We start from the raw sequence: 27,655 nt of genomic DNA, 5'->3' as shown, positions 1-27,655 counted from the left end.
GGGATGAATTCGCGTTGGCAGCTACCCAGATCCGCAAGGAGAGCAGAGCGGCGGTCTCCTCCCAGGCTCCCTGTGCAGGTTACACCCCGCCCCCCGGAGGGGGGGGGGGGGAGATGCCAGCGTGCAGTCTTGACTGGATGGTTTGGGTCTTGTCTGCTGACGGTTAATGATTTGCTGCGGAAGCCACCCGCACAGCGGAGGAGAGATTGTGCCGAGCAGCTGAGCCAGCAAAGAAGCAGCGCGAGCCGCACCACCTCCTTCCCTGCCAGTCCCTGTCCGCCACCCCCGCCAGCCAGCTCTGTCTCCAGCCAGCCGTTCTCGGGCGGCGTCTGGCTCCACATGGAAGCGGCTGGTCCCGATGCCCCCCGCCCGCAGGCACCGTCGGAAACAGCAGCCGCGCCGCCGAGCCGCTGGTCCCGCCGCCGCCTCCTGTCGGGGCTCCGGCAGAAGCTCTGCACTTGGTGAGTACAAAGGGCAGCGGCGGCGGGCGGAATTTGCCGCGCGCGCCTCTGCCCTGCCGCTGCGGGCGACCCGGAGGAGCCCCGGAGGCTGAGCCACGTGTGATCTGCGCCTGGGGAAGCTGGCGGCTCCCTTCCCCCAGGGATGCCCCAAAACCGCCCGCCCGATTCCAAACAGCCCCCGGCTGGGCCCAGCTGCTAGGCTGCGCGTGGGCTGCTTCACGCGTGCTTCCCTCTGGCAAAGCCCTGCTGTTAGTGGGGGTCATTACAGCCCCACCGGGGAGGCGGAGAATGAGCCTGGGGCTGCAACAATGCTGGTGCCTGGTAAAACTCCCATATTGATTGTCATGGGGTCACGATTTCACCCTGGGTGTCCTGTGCAGGCAGTGGGGGACGGGATCTCCCGTCCAGCTTTCTGCCTTCTAAAAACCTGCAGCAGTGAAGTCTAGGGCCGGTGTATATACCCTGGGGTACGGACCCTCACATGAAGCATGGTCTGAAAGGCTGCACTGAACGTTTCCTCTGTGGCCTTGGTCTTGTGAGGTGCGGAATGTGCAGGCCCTGATCCGGCAAAGCCTGTGAGCAGGTTTAACTTTCAACATGCCAGTAATCCCACTGAAAAACCACTCATCCGCTTTCTTTTAAGGAAATGCTTACGGCCCAGATTTTAAAGGTGCCTAAATCCCGTTTGAAAATGAGATTTAGGCTCCTAAATCAGTGAGGCATTGCAATGCAGAGCGCAGCAAAGCCTGAATACTTTTAAAAAATTTGAGCCTTAAATGTGTGGCTGGATTGCGGCCAGACTGCTTTGTACCTTGCAGAATTGAGCCTATATCCCCTCAACTGTCTGTCCGTATCTCGGAACCACCGTAACATGGATTGTGTAGTAAGAGCATTTTTTACAACATTGTAACACCATTGGCCAGGATGACCAGAGGTTTCGAAGAGTCAAGTCTCCCAATGAGGGTCCTTTTAGCTGCTGTCTAACATGGAACCAAATTCAAGACTCCAATTTCTTTTGCATCTCAATGTCTGAAGAGTGGCTTCCGCTGAGACAAGCTTAGTATGGGAGAGACCTGGTTGAAAACACAAAAGGGGAAAAATCTTCACTAAGATTTTGGAAGTCATTTTCTTTCCACAGGTTTGGAAAAGAAACTCTTATTCCTTCAAAATATTCACAGACATTTTGAATAAAAAAGTTTCTTTTCAAACCCTAACAACTAAAAATTACTTCAGAATTTTTCATTACAATTTTTTATAAGACATTTTTGTTTAGTTTTTTTTTAAATATTTTTGTTTTGTGGCTCTTTTCCTCCTCCCTCCCCATTTTCACTTTTCCCACTTTTTAATTTTCCCCCATCTTCACCCCTTTTTCCCATTTGTCACAGAAAAAGGGGGAAAGAGAAAAGAGGAAGGGGGAAAATAAATAAATAATAAAAACCATTACTGAGACTAAATTTTTCATTTCCCAATTTTATGAAAACAAAGAAAAAAAAACCCAGAAAGTTTGTGAAAATTTGTTTTTTCTAAAAATTTCTGATGTAGAAAATAGCTTATTTTCAACAACAACAACAACAACAAAAAGTCTTTATATGGAAAAAAAATTAACCAGCCCTAGTATCAGTAGAGGTGAACAAGGCCTGTTAGGTCATCTAGGTTATCTTCCTCCCAATGCAGGATTGTTTTCTAAGAGCTAGCTAAGTATGGGGATCTGAAAAGAAGAGAAAAAAAAGGCTTCTTTGTTCCCATGGATGAATTTTTGCCAAAACTGTGAAAGGCAGTATATATACCCTGAAGTGTATGCATGCAGAGCCATCTACTGTCAGAGAGCCATTTTCAGGACTGTAATAATAATTCATACTATTTTGGACTTTTATCTCAATACACTTTACAAACATTCAATGCACTTCTATTCTGAAAAGTATCTTTGTAAAAAAGCATAGTTGGCTTTCATGTTTACTGCTGTCTAAACTTCTGTGTTAAATATGCTCAGCTTACAAATAAAATTGATTTTTTTTATCTACCAGCCCTGCACACACAGCCGGTGGTCCTTTTCTTTTTCACACATCACCAGCAGTAGTAACAAAGATCCTCAGTGACACCTCTGCAATGCCCAGTGCTTAATTTGTAATGAAAGAGGTGCTGGGGCTCAAGCAATTTTTTTACATTCATAACTGATGCCGGGGCTATGACCTGCCAAGCCTAGAGGTGCCAGGGCTCAGCACTGGCAAGCCCTGGCACAAATTAAGCACTGGCAATGCCATTAACTTTCAGTAGGTTTGCATAGGTGATACCAAACAATTCTGTTGAAGAGCACTAGAAGACAGAGAATCCAGTTCACACCAGCTGTGCAGGGCTAACAAATAAAAAGTGGTAAGATTTATTATTAGCGCTCATGCCAGCAGATGTGACTGAAATATACACAAGTACAGAGCTGTTGAATAAGAAAGTGTCATTTTTATGTCATTTCTCTTCGACACAGAACTTTTAAATTAATTTAGCCTTACAGCACAACTAAAAACTGGGTTAAGTTACAGCTGCCTGACTGTTACAAAGTTCACACAAGTTTAGTTGTAGTCACACTTGCTAGTCTGTGGGTTCATCTACACAGCAGCTGGGAGATGTAATTCTCAGGTTGGGTAGATGTACATGCCCTGCTCTGACTGAATTAGTGTGCTAAACACAGCAGTGTTGATGCGGCAGCATGGGCAGTGGGTTGGGCTAGCTTCCAGAGTAGTCCTGTCTGAGATCATAGGTATGTACTTGGGCAGCTAGACTGAGGGCAGGTCTACACTCCTGGCAAAATTCAGTGGCAGTCGACGGGAATTACGCAAGCTACACGGAGTAGCTTGCGTAACTCCCGTTGACTTCGTAACTTCCCTTTAGCGTGCCTGTCTCTAGTGCACTGCACCGACAGGAAATACATTCCTGTCGACGCAGCGCTACGCTTTTTGGGGAGGTGGTTTTATTAGATTGACTTCCAGATCGATTGAGCATGTCTTCACTGTCGCTCAATTGAACTGGAAAAATTGATCTGACAGCGGCGAATTTGCCGCTGTCAGTGTGTACATAGCCTCAGCCTCCACCCGTGCCACAGCAGCCACACGTAGGCCTGGTCTACATTGCAAAGTTAGGTCAACATAAGCCACTTTGTATCGACCTAGTTGTGCATGTGTCTACACTAAGGCCATATCTACACTACAAAGTTGGCATTCAGCCACTGCACTTAGTATATCACTTTTGTGCATATATACTTAGCTCCTTGTGTTGGTGCTGTGTGCAATCATCAGGAGTGCTTGTGTTAATGCACAGTGCAGTGCATCACGGGTGGGTATCCCAGTGAGCCATCCGCCACCGTACAGCGTGCTATCTTTTGAGTAGTTTTGGCAATGCGTGTTTGGACATAAGTGAGCCATGAAGAGGTGACTTGGAGCAAGGGGTCAACTTCCCATAATGCAATAATATAATCCCATAATATAATCTCTGTCTCATAATTTTCACACCTGTTTTCAATTTCCCACAAACCCACATGGAAATTATTGTTGTCCACTGTCCCTGACAGAAGCATGGAGCCTACACAGCTCTGCACTATTGTCATAAGCACTTTGGACACGTGATACTCCGGTATTTGCACAGAGATGTCAGGGATGGTGGATAGTGAGGAAGGCTGCACGGGTTAGTGGGATTTTGAAAAAAGGCATGAAAATTACAGGATATAGATGACAGTATGAGACGGAGACAGTCGTATGCTGGGAAGTTGACCCCTTGCTCCCAGTCACCCCTGTGTGACTCGTTTTGGCCCCACCATGCTTTTCCAAAATTTTCCAAAAAAACAGTGCACTGGGTGGTGGAGGGGTTGCATATTGGGATACCTACCTATGGTGCACCGCACTGTGCCTTGACACAAGCACTCCTGGTGAATATGCGCAGTGCCAACACAAGGAGCCAGGTATGCATACGCACAAGTGATATACTAATGCTGACATAACTTAATGCCAACGTAACTTGCATTGACCAAAGTTCGTAGTGTAGACGTGGCCTTAGGGCTGGTCTACACTGGAAACTTACATCGGCATAACTATGTCTTTCAGGGGTGTGGAAAATCCACATCTCTGAGAGACATCACTATGCCAAACTAACACCTGGTGCAGGCACTGCTAGTTTGATGAAGAATTCTTCTGTTGACCTGGCTACCACTTTTCGGGGTGGGTGGATTTACTACACTGATGGGACAACCTCTCCCATTGGCAATCCACACTGAAGCGCTACAGCCACTCAGCTGCAGCTGTGACGCTGCAGCGTTTCAAATGTAGACAGGCCCTTGTATTTTTACTGTGCTCACTTGCTCAGAGCTAGAGCGTGCACATCTACCCAAATGAAAATTACACTTCCCAGCTGCAGTGTAAACATACCCTAAAACTATGTCTTCACTGCAGTTAACTCAAGGGAACTCCTCTTGAATTAGCTTAGCTTGAGTGCAAAATGACACTAGAGCAGCACAGAATAATTGTATATAGCAGCACAGAGTGGTTGTATTAGCAGCTGAGGGGTTTGCTAACTTCAGTTGTAGCCTATACCCCATGATGGGCCAACCAACTTGAGTTAAAAGCACCAATGCATTCAAGTTTAGCATTCTTGAGTAGGTCCATAGTACAGTATATAAACATGCCCAAGACGGTTTTGATCCAGCTAGCTTGAATAAGAACAGCAGTGAAGCCACAGCAGCTTCGGTAACCACATGGGCTGCACAACTCCACTAGGACCCTGGACATATAATTGAGCAGCTAGCCTATGCTGCTGAAGCTTCACTGCCATTGTTAGTCAATTTAGCTAGCTCAGAGGTGCTGCAGCCCCACCTCTGACTGCAGTGTAGCAATACCAGTTGGGGAAGTGTACAGTGCAGGCAGGAGTGTGATATGCAGCCCATGCAGACATACCTCTGGTGGTTTTAATATCGCTAACTCTCTAGACGTAGCAGTAAGGATGTGTTAGCGTGAGTGCGGCGAGGGCTGCACAAACCTGCTTGATCCTCCTGGGTACGTACTTGCATTGCAGATGTGGGGGTGGCAAAGGCTTCAGCACAGGCCTACCCATGCTACAATCACACTTTCACTTGCAGCGTAGACCTACCCTTGTGTGGGGATGGGACTTGAGCTAGGGTAGGTCTGCACTGCAATCAGAGCTGTGACTGTGGTGCACGTGGGTGTATCTGAGCTAGCTTGAATAAGAGGAGCTGTGAAGCTGTGGCAGCATGGACGGCAGCATAGACTAGCTGCTCAATTACATGCCCAGGGTCCTGGGTGGGCTTGTACACCCTGTGCTGCCGACCAAATGGCTGTGGATTCACTGTTAGTGTGATTTGAACTAGCTAGGTCAAACCTAGCTCAGGTATGTCTACCCAGGCTGCAGGCAACACCTCTGACTGCAGTGTAGAAATGCCCTTCTTGGGGCAACACTCGAGTTAACTCAACAGCGGAGACAAGCCCATAGTCAGACAGTTGTCAACATCCACAGTTTTTGTGATATACATGAAAATCTGGTTGTATCTTTGCAATATTGCCAACACCAAGCATTCAACGATCAAAGAATTTCGAGGCAAGTTCATGGTCTTGGTGCTTGTATACAAAGGACTCCATGGCCAGGATATCAAAAAGATCATCCAAAGCTTCAGGACAAAGATGGCGGTTGACAACTTCACTCCTCTGGTACAAAGGAGTTCTCAACACTAAAGCTCATCTGTGCAAGACACAGTGTGGTCTGAGAATGTGGAATGAACTCCCCCAGAAACTATGGACCATCACAAACCTCACCGTCTTCCACTCCAAAAACAAGACACTTTTCTTTGACCTTGCCTTCCAAACATAAACACATAGGAACAGGTATATTTATTAATATGCCCCTAAAAAACCAGAACAACAAAAAAATCTTTATTACAACAAGACGCCACTGCACATGCTTCTCACTCTGGGGGGAGGATGAGGGAACAAACAACACCTAAAAGATGTGTAATCGTGTTGCTTAATGCACTACTGGAAGGCACTCAGTATAAAAACCTATATAGACTAGAATAGACAGAAGTGTCACCAATATAACCAGCCTGTAAACTAGGCTAGGGATGTGATTTACTATATTAACTTTAAATACCTAGGATTACAACAAAGCTCAAAAGTACTTTGAATTAAATCATGAAGGTGCTTGAAAACCAAAGTGAGCTAAAACCATTTCTCCATTTTTAGCTATAGGCTGGGCATAGGAAGAGGAGTGAGAATTAAAGCAATGATTGGACGGGAAATATTCATTCTAATCACCATCAACAACTGCACCAGAGAGTGATGGAAAATAGCAAAATATCCAGAGATAATAATAACGCTTTGCATTTCTATAGCATCTTCCCTCCAAAGGTCTCAATTGACTTTCAGTCACTCAGGAAACTCACCTCATAAGAGGCTTGAGTTAGGTAAAAATTATTCCTCTTTTACAGATTGGGGAGTTGAGGTACAGAGAGTTTAATTCTCTTGACCAAGATCACACAGGAAGTCTGTGTAGAGGAAGGAATAGACCTCAGGCCCTAGGTATCAGAATACCTGCTACACCGGGGAAATTCTCTGACTGGTTTTAAAACCACTTTGGCTAAACTGAGTTTACATTTATTTAAAGTGATAATATGGGCTCAGGTTTGGTGATTTAAGTTGACCTGATCCATTTTTACTGAATGGGTTGCAAGACTGCATGAGGTTAGAAAATGCTTCCAGTGTAGATAAGACTCCATTTTCAAATTAACGAGAAATTTTTCTTCCTGTCATTAGGAGGTGCACTAAAAAATGGTGTCAATAGCACGCTTGAGTTGAGGAGCTAATGAAAGGGAGTGGAAGAAAGAACTAGATGTTCTAGTAGCTTCTTATTTTTCTCTGTAAAGATTAAGATGATTCATTCTTTTGTTTAATTCTAAATTAATTACATTTTTCTTTTACATTTACAGTCATATTTTGAAAACACTCGCCTTGGGTCAGATGCTTTCCTTGTTTATCTGTGGGACTGCTGTTACAAGCCAGTATTTAGCAGAACAATACAAAGTGAACACTCCAATGCTACAAAGTTTTATCAACTATTGTTTGCTTCTTCTAGTTTATACAACAATGTTGGCATTTAGGAGAGGTATGTGAAATACTGTGGGAGGATTTTGGTTCATAAAACTGTTTTCTTTGCATACTTCTCAGATTAATGCACTAAAACAGTGAGATGTGTACTCTGTGAAGTATGGGACAACTGAACACCTTGAGAGATACCATAAAAGTAGGGGTCGACTCCTGCACCCACTTACATCAATGGTAAAATGCCCCGTGACTCTGGTAGCAGTAGGATCAGGCTGTAGAAGAGTGAATGCACTTGGCTATTGTGGGATGAGTGAAGGAGGTTTTATTTGTTTCATAATTTATTTTTAAAAAACATTTTGTGTATATTTTAAAGTATCAGTGATTGCATAGTGAGGAGCTGGCAATTTTATGGCCCTGATCCTTGCTTCAGATAGGCATGAAATCTGTGGACCTAATTCTCAGTTACTGAATTTCTACACTTAAGGCAGGAATAAAGAGAGAGGAAGTGATGGCTAAGGCAGCTTTAAGATACCTTTGCACTTCCCATATTCTGGGCTATTTATGGCTATGCCAAGCCTTTTGAATAAATTAGAGCAGCCCTGAGGCTGCTGCTTTTCTTATTCACCTCCTCTTTTAAAAAGCCCTCATCTTGTCAGTTTCTTTTCAAATGGAAATCTTTTCATGCATTTAATCATTTTTATTGCCCATCTGTGGGCTTTTCTGTTCCTATTATATCTTTCTTCAGGTGGGCCAACTAGAACCGAAAACAGTAATATTAGATATACCTTAAAAAGCAAGAGCTCTGAAATGAATATTCAGCATTCCTTTTGAAACAAACATACATTGACTGAAGTTCTCTCTAACCAGGCAGCGACAGCCTTTTGCAAATTCTGAAAGGGAAGTGGTGGAAGTATATTCTGTTGGCACTAGTGGATGTCGAAGCTAATTACACAATTGTAAAGGCTTACCAGTACACAACCCTAACAAGTGTTCAGGTATGGGCCGTTTTCCCTTTTCTGATTTGCTGCTTTTAAAATTGACATGTATCCGTTCCTAAAATGAGATTTTATAGTACAAATATGGAACTGTTTTAAAATGGAAAAGGTTGTCAATATAGGTGAGTCTGCTCTGCAGTCTGGGGAATGGAACATACTGTGTCATGAGTAATACTTCTGGGAAGCAGTGGATATTTGCTCCTGGTATCCAGTGCCAAGTCTCTTGAGTACAGCTCTACTTATTTTGATAGAAAGCATTTTTTAAGAGTTTGCTGACAACAGCTCCATTTTCTGTGTGGTGCAAAACAAGGGTTTGGGCCAAATTGTGTCTGCCTGGCAAAGGCCCTTGTCAGGGGCAGGGTGGTGCTGTCCCAACCCCAAGGAGCTCTGGGAAGTATTGTGACATAGTGGGGCACACCTGTTACACAACGCTCAGGGGAGTGCATTCTCATCCATGGCTAGCCAGTATTTCTGACCAGTGTGGGGTGGGAGCAGGGCCGGGCCCCATCTGCCTCCTGTTCCTCCTCACCATGTTTTGGTGTGGCTTGTACCCCAAGGAGCACTAGCAGGGAGCAGTCCCAGCACTCAGGAGAGAGCAGGGACTGCAGCTGCCCCAGAGTCTGAGGGGAAGGGGAAGATTCCTTTCACGTCCTTCAGCTCACGCAGCTGCATAGGAGTCAGCCACAGCCTGGCCCTAAGTGACTCCAGCAGAGACAGAGATTTGTGAGTGTGACCAAAAGCACCCCTGTATTCACACCCTACACACCACTGTAATAATCTTTGTACTAAATAGGCCTTGTGAAGTATCACAAGGCTGGACAACAATATCATGGTGAAGTGTATGTAGCAACATAATATATGAAGTTATGAAATCCCCCTGTATGATGTTACTAGCACATGTTCAAACTCACACAGCCCTGCCTAGCCAGAACTTGTTAAACAGGCCTATCTGAAACAAAAGAATGTGGGATGAGTAGTAAACAGGGTCTTCCAGATAGCAGGGGGAGGAAATGGCAGGAGACAAAGCAAACTTGCATTTCAGCAAACACAGGTGAGAAGAAAGAGCATGGAGCCTGCTTCACCAATAGATGCCATATTGCCTTCTTTACTGTTTGATTAAACTTTGCTTTGAGGGGTAACCTTTAGAGGAAACCACTTCAGAGGTTTACTGGAGAGGGGCAGAGAACCCCACGTTATCTCTCTCTCCTTCACCTAAGGAGATAAAGGCACCAGCACCTCTGAGCCTCTGGGAGAGATCCTGGTCAAGGAATGGGTCAGTCACCACCTTGCTGGAAGACTGAGAGTGACAAAGGCCATCTTAAACAAAGCCTTGAATCAAAACTTGCTAGATTAAGTTTTAGACTTTTAGATGCGTGTTTTCACTTTTATTTGCTGGTCACCATTTCTGACTTTCTCTCTTATTCTTGAATTAACTTAAAATACTGTCTCCTTGTCTGTTTGGTGACTCCAGTTAAAGTAGCAAACTGTTCAATATTGACCTTTTACTGGGCAACAGACCTTTAATATCTGAACTGTCCAGGAGAGGGCTGGACAGTGCAGAACACACGTTTCTGGGAATATTTGGGGCTGGGAGTGTGTTGGGGTCACCCTGCAAGTAGTAACCAAGGCTGATGGAAGCTAGAGTGTGACTGGTGTGTGACTGAAGGCTGTGGGGATCAGAGCTGCTGGGTCAATGCTACAGCTGTACGCAGACACTTAGTGTGGTGTCCTGCATGCTTCTAGGCTGTTGGTGAGCAGCCCATGTCAGGAGCTACAACAGCAAAGCACTTTAAGGCACCTATATGGTGACACAACCCCTCACTGGTCTGGATTGCATCCGGGAATGTGACAGTGAGTGAGACAGAGACAGGGAGAAAGAGGTGACAGATGTTGAAAATATAGAGAGAGGCCTAAGCCATAAAGTTTGGTCCTAGCCCTGGCTCTGAATTTCCCCAATGCTGGTCACTGTTGGAGACAGGCTACTGGACAAAATGGACCCGTGTTCTGCCTCCCTAAAGCAATTTATATGTACACCCAATGCAGGGCTGTGGCTGTATGCCACTATTGAATTGTACGACAATTAAGGTAAATGCAGTCACTGTAAAAGTTCAGAATCCTCTGTCCATCAGTGGATTGATGGAGCTTGGGACCAGCCTCATGATTCTTCTCAGTGGGAAACTTCCACTCAGTGGGAAACTTCCATATGCTTTCAACAAAGGAAATAGCAAAAACATTTTATTTTCTTTAGCAGATGTTTGCACTGCAAGGAAGGGTTTTGTAGATATTTACAGCGATAACATTGAGATGGCAACTGATTTTTCCCTGTAGATAAAGATAAAAGGATTTTGGTGCCCATGTGCAATGGTTGATCCTGCCACAGTGCAGACAATGCCAGTAGGAAGCAGAGTTCTAACAGTGACATGTTTTAATTTCATGCTGTGGTCTAGTTGAGCAGGGCTTGTGAGTCTGTGCATGGAACAGGGAAGAGATGGAGCTTTGTGCCTGATGCTCATTTCTCTGAGCAAGTGGGTTGGGAGGTGGGACAGAGAGTAGACAGAGCAACAGTAAATCTCCTCTGCATGTCAATGGCTGGATGTGAAGGGGGAATATACCGAAGCTAGAAGTAGGCTATTGCAGCATATTTTCCTCACCCACCCACAAATCTGAGTTCAAGGGAAACTGTGATACAGAGGGACATTTCAAGTTATGTCTATACTACAGGTGCTACAGTGGCACAGTGGCGGTGCTGTGGCAGTGCTGTAGTGTAGACATTTGCTACAGTTGACAAAAGGGGTTCTTATGTCTCTGTAGTAGACCCACCCCCTGAGAGAAGGTAGCTAGGGTCACAGAAGAATTCTTCCATTAACCTAGCAGTGTCGATACGCAGGCTAAGGTCAGTTTAGCTACATCTCCCAGGGTGTGAATTTGTACCCCTCTCCCCTGAGTGACGCAGCTAGGTTGACCTGTTTTAGGTGTAGACCAGGCCTCAGAGTTACCATTCTTTTCTGGAGCTCCTCCTGGGATGGGGTAGTTAAACACTTCCCTACATAGGGCTAAAAGTAGATTCTCCATTAGCTTTTAATTACAGGCAACAGCTATGAAATCTAGACCAACGTGCGTTGCTGTTCCAGCAGATGAATGAGACCTTTAGTTTAACACTAAACAAAACCACAGAATTCAGTGGTGCAGGAGAAGTGTAAATGTTTTCAGTCTCCATGGAAGAAAGGGGATGGACGTCAGATTAGATATGAGCTCACAGTGTGATATTCTTACGATAAAGCAAATGCTACATGGGAACATTTGGTAATACATGTCAGAACATGTGGTTCTAATTTCTCATAATACAGTCTTGGTAGGTCCTTGTACATCTGTGGGCTTCTCAAATCTGACAAACTGGAGAGAATCCAGGGAACAGAGAAAAAACTGATAGTAGGATTAGAGCGTGTGATTTATGAAGCACAATTAAGATTTAAACTGTGGTAATTCCTCTTTCTGCTGCCTTGATTTTTGTTGAAATACTCTGTATAGTTATGAGCAAGGGAGAACATGGGGTTATAAACAAAAGTCATTTTGCAGCCTTGCTTTTGTAAGTGATAATCGCACTTCAGCAACAAAAGTAAGTAGGATAAAACACTGAAATGGCGTGTTTAGAAAGGCAAAAGGTAACAGTGAACAGTAAGGATGGAGGGCTAAATCTTGATCGTGGTACTCGTGAGTAATCCCATTAATTTGGCCCTCATGCTTGGATGTGACTCCAGGAGATCAGTTTTTAATATGTTTTAGTCCTGGTAAGTTACAGTGATTTGAAGCACTATGTATGGGGTTCTGTGGGAAGCTGGATCTAAATACTGCTGTAACCTCTGACTCTCACTTTCTGTGGCACTCCGTTGAGGCAGACTAGAAATTCCACACCAGTTTCTGGCAAATTCAAACAGGAAAGGTGGCTTTTGTTTTTACTGAGTTAAATATAAAATAACGATAATAATAATAATACAATTAGTACAATGTTCCTTGTGTTATTTAATTTTCTGTTACATTCGGTCTGTTTTATGCTGCAGTCCAATTTTCAGTTTTGAGTATACTACAGGATTTTGGACTGAAAATGTTTTGCTGTATTGTAGACGTTTTCTGGAAGAAACTAGAGGCTTTAGAAACTGGCTAACTGTGGGATAACTGTTCCCCTAAAAAATTCCTTGCACCTTTCCTTTCAGTAGCACTAAATTAACCAAAACATAGTTTTTTCAGCAGAACCAATTTTAAAAGCGCAGGGCCAGATTTTGGTCTCAGTTGCATTGGTATAAAGATGGAATAACTCCATTCTCTTTACTAGATTTACTCCAGATTTTCACTGATGTAACTAGGATCAGAATCTGGTCCATAGTTCTGATTCCAAAGTAGAAAATAAAAAAAACCCCAAAAACCAGCTGATAGATGAGCATGACCAAATTTAGCTACTTTACTGTGGCAAAATAAAACCAAAGAGAAAAAATGAAATCCAACCAAATCCTCCTAGTAGTTCAGTGGCCTCCTGGAGGACATTGGATTTAGTAGCAACATCTTCAACACTCTCACTCTTGATGGTGGGGGTGATCAGGCCCATCACGAAAATAGTACACTTAGTTTCTAGATACGAGAGACTTCCCACTCAGTAGTACTCACATCTGCCTAACTCACATTATGGCTGTGATGGCAAAATGTGGGTCTGATTCCCCTCTCACTTAAACTGGTTTTACACTGGTGTAACTTCATTGACTTCAATAAGCTGACTCCTGATTTGCTTTGGTGGAGAATAAAGTCCATGTTTGCACTCTGGATGGTGAAATCAAGTGTGTTTTGGCAGATTTCTAATTAAAAACGGTTTCTGTGTATACATAGCTACTGGACTGCTTTGGAATCCCTGTGTTGATGGCTTTATCGTGGTTCATTCTTCGCGCAAGATACAGACTCATCCATTTTATAGCTGTTGCTGTCTGTCTGTTGGGTGTGGGAACTATGGTTGGTGCAGACATACTAGCTGGGAGGCAAAACAATGAAGGTAAGGAATTCGTTATCATCTGGGCATAGTGTGGAGACATGGGTTTCATGACATTCTTCCTTTCATAGATGAGACAAAAGAAGAGAAAACTCATGGTGAATCAATTTAGCTCTATTCCAGGGTGAGGTTGTCAGGTTAGCTCCCTCTCCAATTGCAGAACTTCTGTCTTTTCAGACTGCAGACATGGGTGGTGGAGCCATCCGTTACAGGATGCTCTCCTACTTGTCAAGGTGAACAACTCTCCCGCATTTGGCTCCTTTGTTGAAGTGTAGTAGCCCCTTGCTCCCCAAAGATTGTATTCAAGGCCTTGTCTTCAGACTTTAGGGGGTGGTAATATCCGTTGGCCTGCAGACCTGGATTATTGCTACTGCCTCAGATGCTGAAGCGCAGATTCTCAAAGGTCTTTAGGTGTCTAACTCCCATTGATTTCATTGGGGATTAGGCACCTAAATACTTTTGAGGATCTGGGCCCAAGCTCATTAAGCCCTGCTCCAATCATTTTGCACCACTCCAAAGTCATGAAGGGGCCAGAAAGCGAGCAGATCTCTGCAGTGGGGATACCGCTTGCGTAGGGGAATCCATGTATGGCATAGAAGCCAGTGTCAGGGGCATGTTGGGGTGGGAGGATGTGTGGCCATAATGCAGTGAGTTCCTATGATCCCTGGCTGGAAGGCTGGCCCCTTGAGGCCAACAGAGAACTGGTCATGGATTAGAGCAGCGTTAGGGCTGCTCTAAACTATGCTGGGGCCAAAATAATCTCCAGCCAGCACCAGCATTAGGGAGCCACAGAGAACTCCTTTTTCAGCTCACCCATTACCTAGGTTTGCCAACACTGTGTTTAAAAAATAAGGTACTGTTTTCTTAGCACCCCCAACTCACCTCTCCTTCTAATACTATTATTAATTGTCATTATTAATACTAATAAGCAGTACTTACCTACATTCCCCTGGGGTATTTCTTGCTGCATTTTGCAGCACTCAGCAACTCCCGATCTTGCTGTAAAGAGATGAAAAAATAAGGGATGTTCCTTGTAATAAGGGAGTGTTCGCAACCTTATACTGTGTACTTATTGGGTCCAGTTGGGTCTCCTAAGATAAAACCTTGCATTTTAGAATCTGGAATTAATTAAGGTTCTAGTTATTAGTACTGCTGCAATTCAAAGAGAGTGTGGATGAGTTCTATTTGTCTAGAGCTAATATATCATCATGTTTTTAGTTCGATTAAAAAGCTTATAGTGGTCCTGGATCTGCAGCTGTTAAATACACTGAATAGCACCTACCTACACATCCAGTCTCATTGATGTTGGTGGGTCTTTTCATATAACTAAGTCAATGTCTTCAGATAGTGCAAAAAAGGTGTATTCTTAAAACTGAGTTAGCTATCTCAGTGGAAATCCTAGCAGAAACAAGTCCAGGTAAACCACAGGTGGGAGGTATAGTTTGACCTCAACTAGCTACATGGAGTATTCATGGAAAAATTCTGCACCAAAAAATTAAAAATTCTGCTCACAATATTTTAAAATTCTGTGAATTTTATTTGTCAAAATAACACAATATAATCATGTCCGTTTCAATTATTTTAGTAATTTATTTCAAAATACCGGTCAGCAAGTATGTCTGTAACAATACAGACAACAAAAAAGATTCAGGAAATGTTTTTTAACAAATAGATTCATTATTAGGCAAATTAACACAGACCTTTGAATAATAATTCCTTTAAACTGCAATACAGGAACGTATTTCCCGCCACCCTGAGAAGCAGTGGAAAGGCTTGGGGGAGTCAGGGGCCACAGAGGAGCTGAGGGAGAGGGAAGTAATTGCTGGGAAGGAGCCTGGGAGTGAACTTGGAGGGTTGTTGGGTGTGGGTGGGATGGAACAGGTTTTTTTGAGGAATAGGGATTATTAGGGAGTTGGGGAGCCTCCCCCAGGCAGATCCTGGATGACCCCTAGCCTCTCCCATTCAGTCAGGCACATCTGCCCCTGTCTCCATGTGTCTCTGCACTCCCCCCTGTCCCCATGAGTCTTTGTAACCCCCACTCAGCCACCTCACTCGCCCTAGTACCCATGTGTCCCTGCACCCCCACTCCCATTCAGCCCCCACCCCAGTCTGTCCCCCCCACTAGCCCTTCTAAACCTCAGTCTGAGACCCCCCAGCAACCCCATGTACCCCACACCATGGGCAGGGTGCTGTGAGGAACCCAGCCTCTTCCCTTCCTTAGCCACAGCTGCTCTCTGTTCTGGCGCCACAGTGCCCCTGGTGGGTGCACCATATAACTGCAGCACGTTTCCAGCATAATGTATTTTCTGCAGAGAAAAAAAAAAAATTCTGCACTGCACATGAATTCTGCGCATGTGCAGTGGCACAGAATTCCCTCAGGAGTAATGGAGGGTAAACCCCCTTTGTGCTTTGTCTCCACTAGGATTTTACAATGAGTGAGATAGCCATCTCAATGTAAAAAGACATCTTTCTTGTAGTGAAACATAGTCATAGTGCTACTTGACATTAGTAAGCATGACTAATGTTTGATAATGGGCTCTTTAATCTAGCAAAGAAAGGTATAACACAATCCAATGGCTGGAAGCTAAACCTAGACAAATTCAGACTGGAAATGAGGTGTAAAATTTTAACTATGAGAGTAACTAATCATTGGAACAATTTACTCAGAGTCTTGGTGGATTCTTCATCACTGACAATTTTAAAATCAAGAATGGATATTTTTCTAAAAGATCTGCTCTAGGAATTATTTGGGGGAAGATCTATGACCTGTGTTATACAGGAGGTCAGTCTTGATGATCACAGTTGTCCCTTTTGGCCTTAGAATCTATGACAGAATAGAGTCCAAAGGGAAAAGCTTCCTCCCCTGAGATTTCTATATCTATCATGATTCATCCATTGGTCTGGCGGTACAACATATATATACTTCTTGAAAGATGTATATCTCTCAGTCCTTCCCCCAACTCCCAGTCATGTTTCCCTAAAGAATGGCTATCAAACAGGTTGGGAAAGAGGTTTTAAATCAAATCAAGAACTTTAATGAAAGCAGCGATCTGGCTATTGAACTGATGCATTCACCTGATGGCTGAATTACAGGAAATCCCATTAGTATAGTATAAAAAGGCTTATTTTAGCCCATATCATGCTATCACAGACTTGTAGCACCCACTTAAAGAGCTTTCATAGACTTGGAGCCTAATTCAGCTCCCTCTGAAATCAATAAATGGACTTTAATGGGAGTTGAATCAGGCCCATAATGCAGAAGCACTGAGTCAGTGGTCTGAAAGGTAGGATTCTTCTGTTTTCTGCTGGAATTCCCACAGTTCTTAACCCTCACAGAAATAGATGGACCTTGACTTTACAGTTGAGTTAAAGTGTGACTTAACTTTTAAAATAAAAACCAAAAGCTCAGCTGACCCCAAACTTTGCAAGGACAACTGGAGTCTTTGGCATTGTCAGCCTTTGGTTTACAAAGGATGGGTCACAAGCAGTACTGAAAAATTCCCATCTCCCTGTCCTGAAAGGTGGAGACATTCAAAGTAAACTTGTGTGTGTTTTTTTTTAAAGCTAAAAAGTGTTTACAGTATTTCCCTTTTTGTGGATTAATATTTCTGTACAGGAAATGACGTGGTGGTTGGCGATGTCTTAGTTCTGCTGGGTGCTTCTTTGTATGCCATTTCTAATGTGAGTGAGGAATACATTGTGAAAAATCTGAGCAGAGTGGAGTTTCTAGGAATGGTGGGCTTGTTTGGGACTATTATCAGCGGCCTACAGCTGTAAGGATCTAATATATTTACTTTAATCCTAATTAAGAACACATTGCAGAATGATTTTTCTGTGTACCATCAAATGGTGCTATTGCTATTAAATTAATTCATTGTTACATCTGCATTTACCCATGCATTTGGGGTCCTTTTTGTTGATCTGCAGCATGCATTTCATAAGAATGACCATACAGGGTCAGACCAATGGTCCACCTAGCCCAGTATCTTGTCTTCCCACAGTGGGCAATGCCAAGTGCTTCAGAGGGTGCTTCCTTTTTACATCTGCTGCCTAGGCCATACAATACCCTTGAGGCCCAATCCTGAAAATCTGTCTGAGTGTGGGCCCAGATCCTCAAAGGCATTTAGGTGCCAAACATAAGTGACATGTGACTCTTTTGTCTGGGAGGCTTACGCGAGCGCCAGAACCTAGCTAAAAGGGGAGGGGGGGCACTGGCCCTGCTCCTGCTTGGCCTCTTCCCCGTAGACCCCACCCGTACTCCACCTCTTTCCCCTGAGGCCCTGCCCTCACTTGACCTCTTCCCATAAGCATGGCCATACTTGGTCAGACCAATGGTCCATCTAGCCCACTATCCTGTCATCTGACAGTGGCCAATGCCAGATGCTTAAGAGGGAATGAACAGAACAGAAAATAATCAAGTGATCTATCCCCTGTCGCCCATTCCCACCTTCTGGCAAACAGAGGCTAGGGACACTTCAGAGCATGGTTTTTGCATCCTTTTCCATCCTGGCTAATAGGTCCATCAATGGCTATCTTCCATGAACTTATCTAGTTCTTTTTTTAACTCTGTTATAGTCTTGGCCTTCACAACATCCTCTGGCAAAGAGTTCCACAGATTGACTGTGTGTTGTGTAAATAACTATTTCCTTTTGTTTGTTTAAAACCTGCTGCCTATTAATTTCATTGAGTGACCCCTAGTTCTTGTGTTATGAGAAGGAATAAATAACACTTTCTTATTTACTTTCTCCACATCAGTCATGATTTTATATACCTCTGTTGTATTCCTCCTTAGTTATCTCTTTTCCAAGCTGAAAAGTCCCAGTCTTATTAAATCTTTCTTCATATGAAAGCTGTTCTATACCCCTAGTCATTTTTGTTTCCCTTTTCTGTAGCTTTTCCAATTCCAATATATCTTTTTTGAGATGTGGAGACCAGATCTGTACACAGTATTCAAGATGTGGGCATACCATGGATTTATAAAGAGACAATAAGATATTTTCTCTCTTATTATCTATCCCTTTCCTAATGATTCTCAACATTCTGCTAGCTTTTTTGACTGCTGCTGCACATTGAGTGGATGTTTTCAGAGAAGCATCTACAATGACTCCAAGATCTCTTTCTTGAGTAGTAACAGTTAATTTAGACCCCATCATTTTATATGTATAGTTGGGATTATATTTTCCAATGTGCATTACTTTGCATTTATCAACACTGAATTTCATCTGCCATTTTGTTGCCCAGTCACCCAGTTTTGTGAGATCCCTTTGTAACACTTTGTAGTCAGTTTTGGACTTAACTTTCTTGAGTAGTTTTGTATCACCTGCAAATTTTCCCACCTCATCATTTACTGCATTTTCCAGATCATTTATGAATATGTTGAACAGTACTGGTCTCAGGACAGACTCCTGGGGGAACGTCACTATTTACCTCTCTCCATTCTGAAAACCGACCATTTCTTTCTACCCTTTGTTCCCTATCTTTTAACCAGTCACTGATCCAGGAGAGGACCTTCCCTCTTATCTCATGATTGCTTACTTTGCTTAAGAGCCTTTGGTGAGGGACCTTGTGAAAGGCTTTCTGAAAATCTAAGTACACTATATCCACTGGATCACCCTTATCCCCATGCTTGTTGACCCCCTCAAAGAATTCTAGTAGATTGGGGAGGCATGATTTCCCTTTACAAAAACCATGTTGATTCTTCCCTGACAAATCGTGTTAATCTATGTGTCTGATAATTCTGTTCTTTACTATACTTTCAACCAATTTGTCTTGTACTGAAGTTAGGTTTACTGGCCTGTAATTGCTGGGATCGCCTCTGGAGCCTTTTAAAAAAATTGGCGTCACATAAGCTATCCTCCCATCATCCAGTACAGAAGCTGATTTAAATGATAGGTTACATACCACAGTTAGTAGTTCTGCAATTTCACATTTGAGTTCCTTCAGAACACTTGGGTGAATACCATCTGGTCCTGGTGACTTATTACTGTTTAATTTATCAATTTGTTGCAAAACCTTCTCTAATGACACCTCAGTCTGGGACGGTTCCTCAGATTTGACACCTAAAAAGAAAGGCTAAGGTTTGGGAATCTCCTCACATCCTCAGTCAACCAAGCCTCTTATACGTGCCGCCCATGGTGCCAAACTTCCATTGATTTCAGCAGGAGTTAGGTAGCTAAATGCCTCCCTGGATCTGGGTCATAGTCTATACTGTAGGTGTGTAACTAGTCTCATTGACCTTCATGGGACCAATCATGTGACTAAAGACTACTCATGGGATTGTATTTCCATGAAGGTTTTTCCAGTGGGAATCTGCAGGAGTTAATCACAGGCAGAACGACTTCTATGATTTTCTAACGTGACTAAAAAAAATCAGCATTAAAGTTTATTTCTAAAGAAAAAGGATAGATTAAAGAGGAGCATTTGTGATATGTTTAAGCTTGAATTTAAAAATGAGGCAACATTTACTATTACAAATAAACATGGAGACAGAGAATGCATGCAAACATAGCATACTAATTAATTTTATGTTCCTCACCTCCCAGCATCACAGTTAATCATTTTCTCAGATATTATGTTAAATAGCAAGTGAAGCCGTGAAAGTCAAGAGCACTTTTCTTTAACTCTTATGTGTTCTTTCCATGTTCAGCTAGATTCCATGTTGACTTGTGCTCAATAAATACTTTAGATACAAAATTATAGGATGATAAGAGAGAAAATCAAAGCATTTCTTATATAAGCTGGTAATTAAATCCACCATTTGAATACATATTGAAAACAATGCAAAGTAATTTTCACTATGGCATGTCTTTTTTTTTTATGTAGCGCCATTGTGGAACACATGGACATAGCTCACATTCAGTGGAACTGGAAAATTGGTATGTGACATTAAAATGATGTATAAAAAATCTCAAAAAAATTCAACAAATTATCAGTTTTTCTGAGCTGTGGTATCTTCATTTCCCTTTACTTAATCTGTCATCATAAAACAAGCAACATTCATACTGTGTTTAAAAGAAAGCTGTACTTTGTGCAAACTCTGATTAGAAAAGAGATAAGCTTTACAGGTTTTGGACCCCAAAATCCAAGTAGGTCCATGGGATTGAACCATGTTGATTGTCAAGGTACAGAAAACCCAATCAAGAGAGATGTTATTGTATTGGCTGCTATCTTATAATATTTTCCTCATACCACCAACATCACTGTTGTCTTGACTGGATTTCTTTCAGCCAGCGTATTCCATGCAGATGCTGATGTCCCCTCTAGGCAAAAGTAGTCTTAACTAGAGCTGAGTGGAGGACAGAAATTCAATTTTGCAAAAGATCAAGATTTAAAAATTGGTCTTTGTTCCAAATCATCATGAAAACCAAAAATCTCGATTCTCTGCAAAGGCAAATTCCAAAATAAATTTCATTTTGGGTCAATCTAAATGTTTCATTTCAATTTCAGTTTTTTTTCATTTGTATGATATAATGCAACATTTAAAAAATTGAAAAGAAAAATAATTTCAAAATGAAAATTTGAAAAGTTTTGCTTTGAAAGGGTCAAAAAACGGGATGTTTCAACCTATGGAGTTTTTCTGCTTTCTTCTGAAATTAAATTCCAGCAAAATTGACATGATTTCATGAAGTGTTTTGATTTAGATGGAACTACATATTCTGATGGAATATGGTTTAGTCAAAGTTTCTCTGACTAGCTCTAATATTAACCAATGAAGAATGAAAGAACAGGATTATTCCTTTTCCTGATGTGACAGCCCCCGCCCCCGTTATCTCCTCCTGATCAAAGTCTGAATAGAAATTCAGTACCTTCTCACTGCCATTCATCCACACAGTGTCTGAATCTGTACAAGATGTTCTCTCTTACTATAATTTTATTTTTTTGGCGTACGAAAGAGTTATGTGTAAGGAACTTGATTGTACCAGTCTGATTATTACTTATTATTTGTATTACTGTAGCACCTGATAAAATGTGCATAGGGTTACACTGTCTGAAGACATCAGTCTTTTTTGCTCTCTCATTATTCACTCCCTTTAGTGTAAACTGTTGGCTTGTTTTACAGTGTTACTATTCATGGCTTTTGCCCTATGTATGTTTGGGCTGTATAGCTTCATGCCAGTAGTGATTAAAGTTACTAGCGCTACTTCTGTCAACTTGGGCATTCTGACAGCTGATCTCTACAGTCTTTTCTTTGGACTCTTCCTGTTTGGCTATAAGGTAAGAAAACATTCAATCATTATGGTTTCAGTTAAGTTTCATTCCAAAGCATAGCCATCTTAACTGTTTCTAATGACTAGCGCAGTTGTGAATTTGTGCAGATTACATCATTCGTTTATCATTGAAGTAAAAAAGTTAATCAGAGGATTCCAAGTTAGTTACATAATAACACACTGTTAGGTAGACAGCGATTTAAAATTCATTTCACACTTCATGAATTAATTTGTTGTTAAAGAGCATTGCAAAACCCTCAGAAAGACTTGCAATCACTGCAAGAAACTGTAAATAAATTAGTGATTGATCCTAGTCACAGAATTCTTTTCTGAATCCATATTTTGAATCACCCAAAATTTGGGAGTGTTCAGATTTGGTCAGCCCTCAAAGGCCAGCTAAAACGTTCAGATCCAAAGTTAATAAAAAGTTCAAGCATGTCTATATCTGAAGCTATGGTTTGGGCTGATCTCAAAAGTAAATGTTTTCTGCATTTTTAATCAGTTATTAGATACACCTGTGTGAGAAGAATCAACCCCACTCCATTATATCTCTGAACAGAACTCAAAACACTGAGTTCTGAAGACAAATCTATCTGTTGTATATTCTGATGAGGACATTCAGTGGAACTGCTTCTGGGAGATTTGTTTCTTTAGTGTTCTGTTGTAGTCACGTGGTCCTGTTTAAAAAAAAAAACCAAAACCCCTTCCACTGTAACTGATCCTTTGCATCCAGAATCATTCATGGGAACCGAGCTCACTATAACCTTTTTAATCATTGATCCACTCAGAGGATGGAAAAGCTTTGTGAGAAGCTTGTGAACTTTACTTAAGAGGCTTAATTCTATTACTTCATGAGGTCACTTGCCCTCAGCCATACAGAAATCAGAAGCTTTTAATGTCAAATTAGGTTCTAAAGGTGAAGGATCATTTACTTTTGAAGCATAAGAGCAGAAGTATTGTAGTGTTAGGCACATACAATGGCTAGAGTTTCCTTTTGAAGAGATATTTAGCAATTGACATTCTCCACCAGATTACAGCCATTTTGAGCATTAATTAATTTTGGATTTGACCTACTCAACAGTGTTCATTTAAAAAATTAAATAAATAAGAAAATGTCTGCACTGTGCATTGTAACTAGCAGCTCAGTTATTACATCCATTTCTAAGTCACCTATCAATCATGTATCTTGGCATCATACAGCTAATGGTGTAATTCAAGAAGGGATTAGACATTTATGTGGATAATGAATAGTAAATATTTAGTAAATAAAATAATAAATATTTTTAAAAGGTATGCAAAAATTTTGGAAAATACATATATAAACCCTGAAGCCTGAGGCTTTAAGCCAAGTTCTTACTATTGGGGGTTGGGAGGAAGCTTTCCCTAGAGGCAGATTGTCTCATAATTGCCCGCTGCAGGGTTTCTTACATCTCTATCTGAAGCATCTGGTACTACCCAATGTTGATAACAAAAAAAGAAGGGTGGATTTCAGAAGGCATTGAGATAAGTTATAAGAGCATTTCAGGCACATATAAAAATAAGAATTGAAGACCATGATGGTAAGTGAGGGAGATGCCAAGACTAATGTATTGAAGGTTAAATTAATTATTTGCCAGTTCCTTCACAAAGCAAGGTGGAGTGGGCAGTATTTGAAACCATCAGACATTTTTCCTGGGCAAAGGAGAAGTAACAAATTCTGGATCACACTATGAATGATCAAGAAATGAAATTGTCTGGAGAATGACAACTCTGCAATTAAAGAGCTTCCATCAGTAATTTAAAAACAGCCAAGGGGGGGCAGCAAGAGAATGGAGCAATACTAATGCAGCACCTATAGTTGCCAGCAAGTCTAAGGGAGAACTAGGTAACTACACCAGGAAGCACAATTTTTCCATATTTAACAGCAGCAAAGTTATCTTATATTTCCTTTGCTGTTGCACAAAAACACCAGGGAGGATGTTTCAGGGATTAGAAAGGTATAGGGGATTGAATATACTACCGACAAAAATGCAATGAACCACTCTTGACTCTTACTGAAGAAGGACAGTTTGTCCCCTGTCACCAAAAGATATTCCACATAAAGCCCTCAGAGGCTGTTGCAGGTGAAGTTAGAGTTTTGTGTATCAGTCTAGATGAGTATCTCTTTCTTAACCTTAGCTTTACGCCACAGGTACCTTTGTTCTAATATACTTTTCTGATTTCTGCTAACCCCAGTGGTTCTTGCCTGTGATCTTCTAGTACATGATGGTTTTGTTAACCTTTGCCATTATTGCCACTTGGAATAAAATTATCACAGAATGATAACTGGGGTGGAGGAAGATCACATTCCTATTCCTGCATAATATTGTGAGCCCTTGCGACCACTGGAGACAATGGGAATAGAATACTTGGCCCCTTACAGGATCAGGCCCCCAGGGAGCCTTCATATGGCCAACCCTCGCTTTCAGAAGTACATCTTCACCTGTCAGGAACTCCACTCCTGTCAGTGTCTTACATCATTCAGCTGCAGGCGAGATTTGAAATATGATGCCAGATATGACTAAAATCAAACAAACCAAAACCCCAGGAACTCTCCAAAGATGAGCAGGCAGATTGCTTGCCACAAATATTTTCTGAACATGAATCTATTGTGTAAACTTCTAGGAAAGAGATTATTGCAAATCTAGACACTAGGTGGAGTTACTGGATTACCAGTCACATTTTATAGAAGGCTTTAGACTTGGTATCGAATAAGACCATGTCTACACATACAAATTGCACAGATTTAACTAAATCAGTTTCTATACCAATGTAAATAGGCGCTACAAAGCCTGACTGAAAAAAACAGAGTAAAAACTGAACATAACTAAATAAATAAATACTTGTCGATATTTGTTCTCCAGACACAGTACATGGGGCATTCATTAAAATGGGGCTTTTAGTCCTCTGAACTGAGCCCTGTTCCACACTCAGTAACCTAAATGACATGCTGAGGGTATCCTGGTGAAAAGGGAAACAAAATCTCTCTTCTCAAAGCAGCTAGAAGAGGGCAAACAAAGCCATATGTAAGAAAACTCAGTTTATTTCTTCAGCAGTGTGAGGCATAAAATAGACTGGAGCTGTAGAACTACCATGGCAAAAGGTGTCAAAGAACATCATCTTTGAAAGTCTTGGCCACACATCCTAAGAGGAATAATCCTTTTAGGTGGGGCATAGCAGGGGAAGCTTATTAGTGATGCTTATTAGTGATTATGGGTGCCAGTACACTTTGCTTTGCTGCATTAATGTGCCTGATGAGAATTTAGCTTCCTGTTTATAAGATAACAGTTGATGTAAACCTCAGGTTTTGTGGAAACAGACCCTCTTCATGGGAACAAACAAATAAGTGAATGAATTTAGAAGCCAATGGCAAAATTCCATCTTCAGCTTGAAGTATTGTAAACCTGGAGTAACTCCATTACAGTTAAAAGTTATTCCAGATTTACATCAATTTAGTTGAGCAGATTCTTGCCCAATTTGTATAATTTCTGAAATCCTTAGATTTAGAAGCTGAAGAGGAGTTGGAATTGTAGCAGCCTACACTTTCCTAGTAGTTCCACTTCAGTTACTGCTGCACGACTGTATTAAGCTAAGGCTCAGATGCACTGTGAGCCAGCTGACCTCTCCACCTGCAGGAGCATGTGGTGCCCCCTCTTCAAAGTGCTCAATTATCAAAGGGGCTTGAGTCTGAAGTTCCCATTTTTCCTTCATTTCGTGACTGTGAAGAGTTACTTGTTTTCCTCCAAACTCAGGAGAATGTTTGAAAAGTTCTGGCTAGTATTAATGCCAATATGCCAAATGACTGACCTTGGTCATAACCAGGTTGCTACACTGAATTCTGATTCAGCTGAAAATAGTTTTTGACACTGACTTTGTCAACCTTCATTGTATTAGATAATGGAATCCCCTTGCTTCCCCAGAACTGTCAGTGCAACTGTTAGCAGAGAAGTCAAGCAATGGAAACCTGCACCAGAATTTATGGTATTAAACAATAACCATAAGACATAAGTCACATGCCCAAATCCCACTGAACTTCCTTAGACCTCCTTTGAAAATCTCATCCATAAGACAATACGCATAGATAACAAAGACCTAGGGAACAATCCTGCATGTATTGAAATCAATGGGACAGCAATTGACAGCAGGATCAAGTCTCAAAGGAATATTATGCCTGTGTTATTACTGGGGAGCTAGTTTTGAGCAGGGATATTTTGATTTCAGCTGTTTCAGTAATTAAGGTGTTGGGAAGAAAATTTGTAGTTTTTTGTGTCCGCTGACAAACTGTTCCCAGCTGAGGGTAATTTGATCCTTTTACATTTTAAATCCAATTTTAGAAAGTCAACACTTTAAGTGGTCTCTTATTTTCCCAACAGGATGGTTTATAATAATACTTCCTTTTTTTAGAATTTTAACAGTTTACTGGATGATAATAATGACCAAATCCTATATGTCTGATATACTTAGTAGTCTCAATTATCTCTTTACACTGGTGTAACTTCTATGAAGTGAAACTGGTGTGTATCAGGAGACAGGAGAACAGGTTGTGGCTCAGTAATAACATTTACATAGCAAATCAAATGGTTAAAAGTGCTGTATAACCAACCTGCTGATCTGGTGACTTGCAGACCAACAACAGGGACAAATTCTTTCTCGCAGGTGAGAGTCCTGGAGTAAATCCATCACAGAATTTGACCATGTTGCATTTAAAATTGAAAACAGTCAGTGATACATTACATTAGTGTTCACTTGTATAAACAATTACTCCTTGTCATCACTGTATCTAGAACTATGTTATCCTTGGGCACATCCATCAAGAAGAGGAGGTTGAGAAGAAAAATAAGGTAGTCTGAGTCTCACAGTGGACTGAGCTTCTGAGTTTTGCTTTTTGGCCCCATATGTTACGGTGATGGATGTACTCTAAATATTTAGGTATAAAGGAAGTACAGCTGTAAATGATATTCTTGCTGCGAGGCACAATCCTAAAACAAGATTACTAACCACCTCTATTTCCCTCCCCCTCCCATTATCACTCTCAGTTTTCAGGTCTCTACCTCTTGTCCTTTGGTGTCATTATGGTGGGCTTCATTTTGTACTGTTCCACTCCAACTCGAACTGCAGAACAAGCCACAACCAGTTTGCCACAACCAGCCAGCACGGGGTTTGATAACCTTGGACTAAAAATTGAGGAGAACCACCAGGAAACCCCTGCTGCTACTGTACAATTTACTAGAGAAGAAAATGTGCGGGTGAACACGGGTTAGAAAAGTAGCAGCATTTTAAATGAAGCCTTTGTACTGCCAAAATTATCCCTCAATCAATATGGAGAACTGATCTGTTGCCAAGAGTGTACATCATGCTGCATTTGTTTTGGTACACTGGATAGATGCTTAGCTATTAAGGCCAGATCCTCAATCAATGAAGCTATCCAACTGAAGATCTGTCCCTTAAAGTGAAATAGACAAATATTTGGAAGCCTCTGGGAAGTGACAGAATCTTATGTTCAGAAAGTTTTGATTAATTTAACAGCCGATGCTTTAAAAAGATGAAGCCAAAGCTAGCTGTCAGGTGCAGAAATCCTTTGTTGTGTGTTAATTATTAAGGGCCCAATCCTGCAAGATGCTAAGGGAGTGTCCTCTACTGCCATTGAAAAGAGTGGGATTGGAAGGCAACCAGCACTTCTCAAGAGGGCCTCAGCACTTGCAAGATTTAGCTCTACATGCCATAATACATATGTTTGCCATATTGTAGCCGTGTTGGTCCCAGGATATGAGACACACAAGATGGGTGAGGTAATGTCTTTTATTGGACCAACTTCTGTTAGTGGAAGGCACAAGCTTTCAAGCTTCACAAA

The 27,655-nt window shown here is 41.9% G+C and overlaps 1 protein-coding gene across 1 annotated transcript; it reads left to right on the top strand.

Annotated features, from left to right (window-relative positions):
• On the top strand, positions 1-27,655 carry SLC35F2 (solute carrier family 35 member F2). The gene is made up of 8 exons (XM_067562725.1): positions 1-461; positions 7,438-7,613; positions 8,420-8,547; positions 13,423-13,582; positions 17,196-17,352; positions 20,402-20,454; positions 21,639-21,793; positions 26,841-27,655. Exons 1-8 carry the CDS (start codon positions 4-6, stop codon positions 27,063-27,065), a joined length of 1,512 nt encoding a protein of 503 aa, XP_067418826.1. The 5' UTR covers positions 1-3; the 3' UTR covers positions 27,066-27,655.

The sequence above is a fragment of the Emydura macquarii genome, unplaced genomic scaffold (genome assembly GCF_026122565.2).
Source record: "Emydura macquarii macquarii isolate MOO-44397 ecotype Brisbane River unplaced genomic scaffold, CSIRO-AGI_Emac_v2 contig_2473, whole genome shotgun sequence".
NCBI lineage: Eukaryota > Metazoa > Chordata > Testudines > Chelidae > Emydura > Emydura macquarii.
This window is presented reverse-complemented; position numbering and strand designations above follow the sequence as displayed.

Coding starts and splice junctions, on each gene's coding strand:
- SLC35F2 (XM_067562725.1), top strand. CDS start 4: ATGAATTCGCGTTGGCAGCTACCCAGATCCGCAAGGAGAGCAGAGCGG. Junction 462..7,437: donor CGGCAGAAGCTCTGCACTTG/GTGAGTACAAAG, acceptor TTACATTTACAG/TCATATTTTGAAAACACTCG. Junction 7,614..8,419: donor AATGTTGGCATTTAGGAGAG/GTATGTGAAATA, acceptor CTCTCTAACCAG/GCAGCGACAGCCTTTTGCAA.